Genomic DNA, 13418 nt, shown 5'->3' with positions numbered 1-13418 from the left:
CTGTTGTCCTTAAGAGAATCTGGAACATATATTAGTCACATGAGGTATAAATAAGGCGACTCAGGATACAGGCACAAAAACAAAGTAACCTATGGTGAGAACTTACTCCATATTAACTACCGGTTTGCATGCACTTATCCCCCAACAAATGTGAAGTAGCTTATCCCACTTTCGTCAAGGGATACTGCATGCATACCAATAATAAAAGGTGTGAAACACGTGGACAAACATTCAAAGCAGCACTTAATGATTTATGATATTTTTCCTTTATTTTATAGATGATATGGCAAGTGTTCGTAGTGGCAGGGCACATCTCCATTACCACTGTCCCAGCTGCTGGATCCAGCTAGGCTCCAGCCCTGTGCCCCACCATCAGCACAGAAATCACACCTCTGTCACTGCCCCCAGTACTGCTGGGTACTGGCTCCTGTTGGGTTTCAGCCCTGTGTTCCACTGTTGGCACAGAAATATGGGTGACCTGGTGAGGGGACTCCAGGTCCTCGACCACCTGGGTGATAGCGATCATCACTTGCTGGAATTCACCATCCAGCAAGGGTGGCAAGGCAATAACCCTTGACTTCAAGAAGGCCAACTTCAATGAGTTGAGGAGATTAGTAGGAGAGGCACTGGGGTCCTGGAGAGTAGGGGAACTGGGTGCCCAAGATGAGTGGTCATTCCTTAAGGAGATGATACTCAGAGCCCAAGGGGTGACAATCCCAACAAGAAGCAAAGGGGGCAAGAGTGTCCAAAAGCCCCCCTGGCTCACCAAGGGCATTCGGGAATGCCCGATTGCCAAAAAGGAGGTGTATACCCAGTGGAAGGGAGGGGCTATCACCAAAGAGGAGTATACCTCCACTGCATGGGTCTGTAGGGGGGCTATTAGGAAAGCTAAGGCGGATACAGAACTAGGGCTAGCATCAAGGATAACAAAAAGTCCTTTTTTTAAATACATAGGGAGTATGAAGAAGGCACCGGGTAATGTGGGGCCCCTGCAGGATATGCTTGGCAATCTGGTGGGTGCACCAGAGGAGAAAGCTGACCTCTTTAACAATTTCTTTGTCTCCATTTTCTCGTGCAGGGACCGGGACTCCCCCACTGAGATTCAGGACAGACTCAGGAGAAACTCCGCCAGACCTAGGGTCAGGGAGGACTGAGTTAGGGAACTTCTGGAGGGGCTGGATGTGTTCAGATTGGCAGGTCCCAATTCTCTCCACCCCAGGGTGTTGAGGGAATCGGCAGGGGTTATCACGGAGCCCCTGGCACGGCTTTACAAGCACTTGTGGTGCTCTGGCAAGGTGCCGGACGACTGGAAGAAGGCCAATGTGGTCCCCATCTTTAAAAAAGGGAAGAGGGAGGACCTGGGCAACTATAGGCCCATTAGTCTTACTTCAGTCCTGGGGAAGCTCTTTGAGAAGATTATCAAGGAGCATATCTGTGATGGGCCAGTAGCAGGGATGATGCTCAAGGGCAACCAGTATGGTTTCATTAGGGGCAGGTCCTGTCAGACCAACCTGATTGCCTTCTACGATCGGGTCACAAAATCACTGGACACAGGTATCACAGTGGATGTAGTCTTTCTGGACTTCAGGAAGGCCTTCAACACTGTCCCCCACCCCATTCTCATTAAAAAGCAGGTGACTGTGGCATTGATGCCTACACAGTCAGATGGATTGCAAATTGGCTGAGTGATCGTACTCAGAGAATGGTGGTGGACAGGTCATATTCAACCTGGAGGGAAGTGGACAGTGGAGTCCCCCAGGGCTCGGTCCTTGGGCCCGCACTGTTCAATTTCTTTATTAGCGACTTGGACGAGGGGGTGAAAAGCACCCTGTTTAAATTCACAGATGACACCAAGATTTGGGTAAGGTGGGCACGCTAGAAGGGAAGGACAGGTTACAGGGGTGGGCAAATGAGAATAGGATAGGATTCAATACTGACAAGTGCAGGGTGCTGCACTTAGGCAGTAGGAACCAGCAGCATACCTATAGGCTGGGGAACTCTTTTCTTGAAAGCACAGTGGCAGAAAGAGATCTTGAAGTCATTATTGACTCCAAGATGAACATGGGCCGACAATGCGAGGACACAGTCAGTAGGGCTAACCGTACCTCCCCCCATCACGTCACCTATGCTTCATTTGGTATTCCTACCTCTTGTGTAGTACTTGCTGCTCCAGGCTCATGTTTAGTACAAAATGGTCCAGCCTTCCATGCTTCTGTATCTCCACAGTCACAAAACCCTCCTCCAGTAGAAGTATGCATCTAGAAAATTAAAAGCTTTTTCAGCCAAATTTATTTCTATGCAAGAAACAATAACACAAGCCTGCATTTGTTCAAGCAATACATGCATTAAATACCATCAATGAAATAATGGAGGAGATATCACAGAGTTAGAAGCAACCTCAGAAGAGGTCATCTGGTCTACCCCCAAATGGTACCTAAGTAGGTATGGGTATTAGGTAACCCATCAGCTTTTATACTCCAACATTTCAATCTTATTCTGGACACTTCTGCTGTGGCACATTACAGTAATCTTGCAAGCTGTTCCACATGAGGAGACCCTGGAACGAAATGGAGCTTCTCTGTTTTCAATAAGCTATATGAGTGGGTTCAACGATATAGGCAGAGGGAACTTGCTGCAGATTTTGAAATGAAGTGTCCTAAGATGGAATGCACAGGAGACACCAGTAATTAAGCAGCACTCCCAGTATCTGTTTTATGTTTACATGGAAGTGACAAATAAGTAAAAATCTTTACAACTTCTCATGCCCTCAATTGCAAAATCAGAGCTTGTAGGCAGACAAGGGAACTGTTATACCTGGAAACTCTTATGAGAAGCTGTGAGGGGACCCCGAGTTGGCCAAAGCCAGCCCTACTCTTTAGAGGGGCTGGATGAATCAAGGGCAAGATTCCCCATACAGATCTGATATTTGAAAGTGCCATGTCATTCCTCACTGAAACTCTTGCCTTTGAAGCTAGCCAGACCCAGAACCTGGACATATTCTAGAAGCATTGTAAGACCTATTTGGGCCAGCATTTAGCAAGTCAGGCTAATCTGGGATACTGTTTGGTGAGGCAAATGTTTTATATTCTATTCTAATACCCTGGTACTTTATTCTCTTGTTTTAGAAAACTATTTCTGTAAGTTCCCTTGTTGGGAATGGCAGCATATAAATCTAATGAATGAATAAATAAAATGTCTTGAATACAAGACCTGATCCTGCACACACACGACCACTACAGTAACAAAACTAAGATATGCAGTGCAGGTACTACATTCTCAGATCAAGAGAGTCTGCCTTTTATGTCCAACAGGCAGAGAAGTCGCCCTATCTGAGGAGAACATGACTGAAAGAGACATCATTAGTCGCCGAGTCCAGTCACCTGTTACTGCAGGTAAGAGCTGCATTTAAAAGTCAATTCGAATTCTTTGTCCCTACTAACCATATCAAAAGGCAGTTCCAGAAATTTACTGCTCTGATATTAAAAACCTTCTAATTTCCAATCTAAATTTAGGCTTGGGCAGGGTTTATCCATTTGTTTTTATGCCAACATTGATCTTTATGTTAAAGATGTCCTGAAACACTCATCAAGAGCCATCATATCCCCTTAGCCTTCATCTTGCTAGATTAAACCAGTCAAGTTCTTCTAGTCTCTTCTCATACAACAAGTGCTCCATTCCCTGGTCATCCTACTTTCCCTTCTCCATACCTGTCCCAGTTTAAATTTACCCTTCTGGAACAGGTGACAAAAATTGTACAAAATATTCCAGGCAACCTCTTCCCCAGTCTTCGTACAACAGCAGGTATACTTCCCTACCTCTACTGGAAATATCTCCCCCAATATACACCCTCAATTACTTTGAAGAAATGTTATTAATAGGATGGTTGCTATTGTTTGTGCAACTGAGCCCCAATTTTTTCACCTGGTCATTCACTTTAACAAATTCATAAATTTTGGGTGGTAAGAATAACATTTATTCATAATCTTTATGTATCTCTCTCTATAGACAGATATAGTGCTTAGTCCGTCTGTGTGAATGTCCATAAGGCTCTTGGAGCACTCTGACTGGCTACTGAAACAACCAATCAGAGTGCACAGTCCCACCATGACAGCAGGGATGGAGGGAGGGAGGGAGGCCAGCCCTACTCTTTAGAGGCAGCAGCAGCACAGGGTGCTGGCGGAGGGAGACGGAGGGACAAGCTTCCGCCTCCTCTCCTGCTCCTGGGAGGCAGCAGCAGCATGGGATGTTAGGTGGCAGTGCTCTGTCCCTGCCCACTCCCCGTCATTCTTGACAGGCAATTCGCTAGGGATATTATAACCCAGACGGAAATTTCTGTAAACATGTACAACTTTTCACAAAAGATTGTCATACCTTGTAACGGTGGTTCTTGTGAATGCTATTCTGGAAGCAGTCTATACATAGCACACAAGTTGGATCAATTGCACAGTCTCTGCAACAAAAATACTAATTAAATAATATTCTGAACTAAAAACATGGAGCATTCATATGCGAGCATCCCTGCCATTATAAGAACTGTGTGGATGACACCATACTCAGGTTCAGCATCAACTTACGAAATATTTGTTACTTTGAAACACCAAGGTTAAAAAATGCTTAAGCAAAGTTTTAGTAGCAGCATGCTTAATTACAGTTTTCCAACACTGTCGCTATGTCCAACCTTCTGCAATAAATGAAACAGGGTCCTACAGACAACAGCTTGCCTTCCTTCACATCTCTGATTCATCACTCCATCCGGTAAAGGAGGAATATTGTGGACAAAACATTATGTGATCATTAATCAAAAGGATATGAGCAGGCATTACATCTCCAGCAGGAAAAATGACACTCCCACTAGAAACTGGAAACTTACAGGTGTTAGTGCAGTTTCTCCCTCAGGAAACAAAGAGAGAAAGACCTTGTTTTAACAGGGCAGCTCTCTCCTGCCTCTGCAGGATCCAATGCCTATGCATCTCCCTCACTTGACTCCTCCCAGAGACCAAGACAAGTCCACCAAAGGGAAATGCTCCTTGGGCCTTCCCTAGATTGGGGTAACCCCAGTCTGGGGGATGAACAGGGAGGATTTCCTAGCAGTCTGACTCCTCCCAGAAATGTACAGGCATTTGAGTTTGCAGCTGCCCCTCTACCCAAGTCCCTATACCTTCTTCATGCCAGGGTCATCCTGGTCAGGGAAGGCATGAGGAGCCTTTCCTCACTGCTCCACTCCCCCCAGAAACAGGGAGGAAGAGTGAAGCAGTGGCTACTATCCAAAACTTCCCCAAACTGGGGAGCAAAGGAGAGAGGGTGAAAGCATGCTTGAATACCTATATACTCCTTCTTGCAGGATGATTTCTACAGCTGCACATTTCCCAGAACTTTGCAGCAGCTGAAATAAATGCCTGTTCATGAATAAAGACTCCATCACAACAGAGGCAGCTTTGATTCTGACATTTCCTAATTCTTGGGGGTTTGACTTCGCTTCCTTATTAAAGTTATTTAGTACCATTTTGTGTGTGTAATTTCCTAGGTTTTTAACCCAGCAAACTGAAAAACACAATCCATCATGTGGTACTGTACCCAACCCACATGTATCACCAGGGCTTGATTGTTTACAATCACCACATACCTCTACCACTTGTGTGAATGGTCAAGGAGAAGTAATAGGGTACACCTCTATAATCCAGTAAATGTATCCTCCTTCTCACTTAAAACTTATTCATGACCTATAACTAACCAAGCTAAATTAAGTTTGGTATCTTTAAAAACAAAAAAAAACCCCCAGTCACTTTAAATCTGAAAATTATTTTCATCTCTACAATTTGCAATGTGGCTTTAAAAAAGAGGAGGGACCGGTATGTTCCCACTGCTTCATGAGTAAGCAGCCACAGTGAGCTTTCACTTACTGTGGGGTTTGAGTCCACATGCAGTTACTGTAGAATAGCTGACAAGGTAAAAAAGCTCAGCCCACCTTTGCCTCCTATTATCTTATTTGTGGGCCAATCCCCTCATTCTTCTTCACAGCCTTGATTCTGACATCTCTTAACTTTGGGGGAGAGGTTGACTTGGCAGCCTTAATAAAATTCTTTCAGCATAATCTTGTGCATGCACTTTCCTAGGTTTTTAATTTAAAAACAAAAAATGACTGAGCTGCATCTGAAACAACCACTTCCATGGAGAGTTCATTTCTTTGCTTTCCACATGCACTGAAAACTGTGTTCAGTCTCAAGTGGATGTGATATTAAAGCCACTGTCACAACTCTTTATTCACAGACTCTAATGTTGCACAAACAGACTATGCAGCAGTAATACATCTAGCACCAAAAGTAATTTTATTAAATCTATTTTTTCTGCATTACCTAACAGGAGAATATTCACAATGATACTCCTAGTGCTCACCTGCAGGAATATGTTGTCTCTCCACTTTTGAACACCTTCCCACAGAGCTGAGAAGATCCACTTTGCCGCAGCTTCTCTAGGCAGATGTCTGGGTCTTCTCCAAACAAACACCTCTCCAAAGGATAAAATATTGTGACCTGGACCAATTCTTCCTGCTTTTCCAGCAAGGGATCCATTTCTGAAGAGTAAATGTTTGGCACATGCTTTGCCAAACATTGTAAAAAAGCAGCCTGGAAATCAACTCTTTCATCCCACCACTGCAAAAAAATTGGAGCACAAATCAAATATAAGTGGATAAATAAAATTAAGGAAAATAGTATAATTCAGGGGAAAAGGCTTATGAAACCAGGGTCATTTTGCATCTCAACAGCTAGTTCTGTGCACCAGGCTTGGTTTTTTATTTTGACAACCATCAATCCTTCCAGATCATGGTGTATGCATGAGAGGTCACCCGGACCTTTGATGCATATACATAGGCAGGAGTTTTTGGAGGAGTAGAGGCTGCCCAGACTTTCCACCCCCATTTTAGGCCACTGAGACAGAATCCAAAGGCCAGACTGAGTCCAGATGTTTGATGTCTCTATAGCTGTAGTTGTACAGATAGACATTGAGGAATCGAAGCCAGCTCTCCTGTCTGGCAAGACAAGGATTCTACTACTAAACCACAGTGGGCTCCTGTGGATCAGGAAAAATGTATCTTCATATTTATAGTAGTAATTAATAAGTATTATTAATACTTAGTTTTAGAAATGTTGAGGCTCTTAAAGTTTCCTTGAGCCATATCTCAGCTGTCATTTGCTACTACTATAGCACTTTAAACTTCCACCAGTCCTCTCCAGTTGCTCACCTTTTCTTCTTCAACTCTCAACTGTGCACCTGCAATCCCCACTAATTAGAAATTTCTCCCATTTAAAAAAATGAACAAGGGCAAACTAATTCCTCTGCCAGGAACTAGATGCATGCATTTTTTTTCCTTACAAATATAAATTAACTTCAAACATGAGCTATCTAAAAAAATTTATCTCAATTCCAGCAAACGGGTCAAGACAATAACAAAGCAAGAACATGGGAATTTGTAAGACATCTTACAGCTGGGCACCTTGTTAATATATAAAAATGAAGAACATTTAAATGAAAAAACAACCTTCACTTCTAATTTAAAAATAATACCTGGGTCAATAGTTGGAAGCAACCTCAAAGTTCAACTATTTGAACTTGCTGGATGGTTTAAGAATAGTGTATCTTGCATCCATGCCAGACAGGTACCTATCCAGCCTCTTGAAAATTTGAATCAGAGAATCCATCTACAACATCCATAGTCAACTTGTTCCATTGTCCTTCTGCTCTTACACTTAAACTTTTTTCCTGAAATGTAATCTAAATCTGATTTGCTGGAGCTTGAAGCCATTATTCCCTTAATCCTCTTTTCTCCAGACTAAACATTACCTGGCTCTCTAATCTCTCCTCGTACAGCTTGCATTTCAACCCTTTATCATCTGTATCAACCATTTTTGGGTCCCCTCCTCAAAGTTAATATCCTAATATATTAGTGGAGATAGAAAGCTGTTACAGATACCCATTTTTACTATATAGACTGCAGCACCTTCCCACTGATTATCACCAGACAGAAAAGACGTTAATCTGGTCTCAAATTCTTACAATTTCAGTACTGCAGAAAGCACTGTTGGCTGAAACTCAAACAGAGATAACCTCGTATTTGTTCCCCCAAGGTATCTACCATACTTCAACAGCATATTCAAGTCCAAAGAACTTTATCTACAAGAGAGAGAAGCTTCTTAACACCAAGGTGAGACAGCCTGGATTAACTATGCCGCTCACTATACAAACTAATCTGTTAATAGATTTGCTGGATGTTACAGTCAAACCAGACAACCGCTTCTTTGCTTCCTGCACAAGCACAACAGCGAAGTTTTAAACATATTTTAACATTATCAGCTTCAGTTCAAGATTTCCACTGTATTCTAGACACCATCTTTAACTGGCATCAGCCTCACATACTGTCTTGATTCACATCAGCTAAAGTGCCTTGCAAGTATAAAGTCTTGGAAGAGTCATTTTTTAAACTTAACTAGTGGTTTACAGAGCAAGTATTAAATTAACAGTTAACTGAAAAGTAAATCCCCAATTTATTGGGCCCTCCAATGAGTGGATGTATAAAAAAAAAAAGATAAGTGGAAGTAAATTTTCCCTGTAAAAGCAGATGCCACATCAGAATAAAGCTCATTTTGCTTGAATACATTTTGCTTAGTACCTTTTTACTTTTCTTTTTAATATGTATGTATTTAGCATAATGGCTTCAATTGTTCCTTCCAAATCTGGCTCGGTGTATTTGTTCAAATAAGAAAAAAGTGACCTTCATATGTTCCACCTAAAGCATAAAGGATCATAACGTTTAGCTCTCTTACCACTGCAAAGATTAGCCAGCTCCGTTCCCAAGAAATTGTGCATGCTTAGCTTTCGTCAGAACACAACATGCAAAACTCTCAAGAAACATAAGGGTAGGCTTTATTGACTGTCTGCCAACAACTTAGCATGAGTTCTCACAGTATCCAGATTTGCAAGTATTCAAACATTCCCAAAGTTTTTAATTCTATTCCAAGTACTTAGAAGTTGCTCTGAGACTGGAAAAGAAGGAGAATGGACCATGGAGACGCATAAGAAGAGAAGACACTCTTAAATAGCTGTCCTTTGCTTCAAATAAATTAAGTCTCATAACTCCAATACTCAAGAAATAACTCCATATATTAGGAGAGGAAGAATAGTCCTGTGGTTACGACACTGGGCCAGGACTCAACAGCCAGCACTATTACAAACCTCCTTACATGTCCTTATTCCCATGTTCAAGTTCCCATCTGTAAAACAAGGATAGTATTTCACATCACACGTGGGTTTTAAAAGGGTAAACATTTTTCAGACATGCTGATACTACAGTGATGAGGGTTACGTAAACACTTAGTCAGTGGAGTCCACGCCTAGATTTAAACAGACTTCTCACAAAAATCAAATATTGGCTATCTATACTCAGTCCTCTGTAGCAGTGCCTGTGTCCAGGAACTAAATCCTTTGGAAGAGCTGTTTAAAAATAGAAATGCTTCCACAAACACTGTTCACACTATATTAGGTTCCTGTCAGTTAATTCCACTGTTACAAGCATCAAATTTAGTATCCTTGCTGTCAAAACAAGTTTCCTTTCCCTCAAATAAAAAGTAGCAAATGAAAATGGCTATCCTTGCAATTCTCAATGGTTCCATTTGTTGGAAAGATGTATATGTATGCCCCACTGCCCCACATAATTATGGGTGCCTATACAACATTATCTGACATGCTCTAATTAGAACACTTTGGAGCAGACTCAGTTAATTGGGTCTGCTCCCTGTTCTAATTAGAATGCTCTAGCATCACCAGTGTCACATGTATAAGCCCCCCACCCCAGGTTTAAAAATGTCCCCTGGGATGCTTTAACTAAAGCTCATCAAATGGCCCATGGCCATTTTTAAACATGTGTGGGTTTAATACATGTGATGCTGCTGCATTTTAATTAGGGTGGCTCTCTAAGAACCGCTCTATTTAAAAGGCCTCAACCCCACCCCAAGCATGTGTACAGGCACCCTAAAATACTGGTACATGGGAATAACTCTTCCATTAATAAATCTGTATAAAAACTGAACTTTTTCCATCCCTAATATTGAGTTTAATGCATATTTTCTTCAGTGAGGATTTTTTGGTTCAGAAATGAATAATAGCCTATCTAGTAAGGCATAAACCATTAAGCAAAATACTGGCATGCACAGATAAAAAAATGAAAACATCCCATCCTTAAAAAAAAAAAAAAAAAAAGTAGATCGGGAATAAGACTGTGCAAAGCTTCAGTAGCCAATTCGATTTGGAGGAGATTCGGCCTGATTCAGGGGCCGAATCTCCAAATCTGAATCAAATCGAGAGACCCATTAAAAGGTCCGAATCAAATCGGAAGCCTCCAAATTGATTCGGAGATTCAGGCAGTCCCCACTTGCAGCTGCAGGGAGCTGGACCTGGGCTCTGTGCCAATAAGTAGGGAGTGGGTGGGGGGAGAGGGCTGAAGGAGTAGGGAGGAAACCATTAATCCTCGCAATCACCAGCTGCAACAGCAGCAATCAGGGCTTCTGGGGGCTTGTGGCAGAGCTCCCCCATGCAGCACAGGGATCGCAACTAAATCTCCAAATCCAAACTGGCCAAATCGAATCTGGACAGTGATTTGAATCACTGTCCCTCCAAATCCGAATCGAATACTTGCTGCTTTGCACAGGCCTAGTGGAGAAGTAATAGAAAACCTCCTGACTTATTCACTGTACATATACGCTTGATCTGACAGTAGATCAAGGTTGTGTGGTAGAAGGCGTTACGTTCTGCTGGATTCCTGCTCATTTGCTGCAGAAGTTGATACGGGTACAGGGAATGAAGCACAGGGCTGCAGAACCTTACAGGACGTTCCCATGGTTAAGTTAGTTGAATACTGTCCTGGAAAATGTATTCTGTCCCTGCTTCTGCTGCAGAGTTCCTACATGATGCTAAAAAAAGAACTTTTCTCAGGCAGTCATTAATTGTGCATTCCTCATTTTCTGACAACCTGACTCAAGGCCCCAGGACTGATTTGAAGAAAGTCCAAGCATTTGGAATTGCAACATAAACTGCTTGAGGTTGCATTTGAGCTATATGAACTGATATGCAATGTCAAACACCCTGAAAAATCAGGTCCTGTATGTCTCAAAATCAGTGGAAATGTTTGATCTTAATCTCTCTGTGCCTTATCCCTCTTTTGCAGATGGAGAACTAAACACCAGCTCATTTCAAAGATCTATGGGGAGGGAAACATGGTTATATAGCACAAAGTTATTATACTGATCAACATTACAGAAAAATTAATGAGGAAGTCAATAGTTCTTTGTTAATAGCAGATTTTGTATCCCACGCAATAAACATGGTCTAGGGCCTCGTTGACCAGAGTAGAAAAAAACCCAACTGATCATTTATTAAATTCCATCAATCCTATGCCCCAAATGAGGTAGAGCACAGGTACAACCTGTTTCAGGTAGAGAAAATCTGACAGTGTTCTTCAATCTGGTTCATCAGTACAGCATTCAGCTGCCTTAACCAGTTCTATTGCTGCAATCTCCTACACCAGCAGTGCTTGGTCCCCAGTGCTATGTCATCCAGCCTGCAGGCCATGGCCCTGTGCACTAGATCGGGCATGCAGGGCAGCATGGGGTCTGGCCCCAAGCCATATTCTCTACATGTATTCCAACTTCTGCAACAGATAAGCTATGGGTCCAACAGACAGTAGTATCTCTTTCACTGCACAACCCCAATACATTCCCACAGGACTTCATAACCTGTACACTGAATAAGGAAGGGATCCCATAAAAAAATTACATGGGATCATATAATTAAAGAACATATTAAAAGAACTCATAGTTTCATAGTAGTTTCATAGTAGCTAGGGTCAGGAGGGACCTGAACAGATCATCTAGCCTGACCTCTGCCACAGGCAGGAATGAATGCTGGGTGCACAAGACCCCAGACAGGTGATCGTCCAACCTTCTCTTGAATTTGCCCAAGCTAGGGGCGAGGACCACCTCCCTGGGAAGGAGGGTGAATTAATGGGGATGAATTAAAGTTGCATCATTAAAATACAAACATTTCCTCACTTTTGAGTGTTTTACTTAAGCATCCTTGGTAATGTTATTTTAATGTCATTTTTTGTGCAATTTCCAGGGTTTTAAAAATGCAAACTGAAAAAACAGACAAGCCATTACATGGCATCAGACTGAGAGCAAAAGCAGGACTGGACCTTTTGGTTCTCAACCTTTTCAGATCCAAGGTACCCCTCCGTAACTTCTATGAATGGAGTAGCACCAAATCTCAAACTAATTTACATATCACAGTGTTTACCTCCTTTCAGAGGGGCTTGAACTTGGGAGTAGGAGATAATTCAGGCAGGGGCAAGCCTGAGCCTAGGTTTATCTACTTAGGTTATCTCCTCATACCTGGAGGCAACCTTCAAAGAGTCTGGCCCCACCCCACCGCTGCCCTCTGTCATGGGAGCTCACAAAGATTCATAGATTCATAGATTGTAGAGTCAGAAGGGACCACAATGGATCATCGTGTCTGACCCTCTGCCCCTGGCAGGAAAGAGGACTAAGGTCAGATGACCCCAGCCAGGTGACTATCTAGCCTCCTCTTGAAGACCTCCAAGCTAGGTGATAACACCACCTCTCTTGGAAGCCCATTCCAGCTCCTAGCCACCCTTAGTGTGAAAAATTTCTTCCTAATATCTAACCTAAATCCACTCTCAACTAGTTTATACCCGTTATTCCTAGTCACTCCCTGGGGCACCCTAGTAAACAGCACGTCCCCTATTCCCCATTGACCTCCCCTAATAAATTTATAGGTGGCCACAAGATCTCCCCTCAGCCATCTCTTGTGAAGGCTGAAGAGATTCAGCTCTCCCACCCCCCCCCCGTAGGGTCTATCATAAAGGCCACTAATCATGCGAGTGGCCCTCCTCTGGACACTCTCCAGATTCTCCGCGTCCCTCTTGAAGTGCGGTGCCCAAAACTGGACACAGTATTCCAACTGCGGCCTGACCAATGCCGCATAGAGGAGGAGCATCACCTCCTTTGATCTATTAGTCATGCACCTGCTAATGCACGACAAGGTGCGATTGGCCTTGTTGATGGCCTCGTTACACTCCCGGCTCATGTTCATCTTGGAGTCAATTATGACTCCAAGATCCCTCTCTACCTCCGAGCTGCTGAGAAGGACACTCACCAACCTATAGGTGTGCTGGGGATTCCTCCTTCCCAGGTGGAGTACCTTACATTTATCTTTATTAAACTGCATCCTATTTCTCTCTGCCCATTGATCCAACCTGTCCAGGTCAGCCTGAATCTGCTCCCTGCCCTCCAGTGTACTAACTTTGCCCCATAACTTGGTACCATCAGCGAACTTGGAGAGGGTGCTCTCCA

General features: G+C 43.0%; 1 protein-coding gene across 2 annotated transcripts in view; it reads right to left on the bottom strand.

Annotated features, from left to right (window-relative positions):
* Positions 1 to 13418, bottom strand: part of UBR1 (ubiquitin protein ligase E3 component n-recognin 1) — a 125435-nt gene that overhangs the window by 101818 nt on the left and 10199 nt on the right. For both annotated transcript variants that reach the window (XM_025215332.1, XM_014524626.2), the window contains exons 2-4: positions 6394 to 6650; positions 4372 to 4450; positions 2148 to 2258 (exon numbers count right to left, since the gene is read on the bottom strand). In XM_025215332.1, the coding sequence (XP_025071117.1) occupies positions 2148 to 2258; positions 4372 to 4450; positions 6394 to 6650 (447 nt within the window). The remainder of the gene's footprint in view (positions 1 to 2147; positions 2259 to 4371; positions 4451 to 6393; positions 6651 to 13418) is intronic.

Source organism: Alligator sinensis, unplaced genomic scaffold, assembly GCF_000455745.1.
Source record: "Alligator sinensis unplaced genomic scaffold, ASM45574v1 scaffold1581_1, whole genome shotgun sequence".
NCBI lineage: Eukaryota > Metazoa > Chordata > Crocodylia > Alligatoridae > Alligator > Alligator sinensis.
The sequence above is the reverse complement of the archived record's forward strand: the minus strand, read 5'-3'. Positions and strand labels throughout refer to the sequence as shown.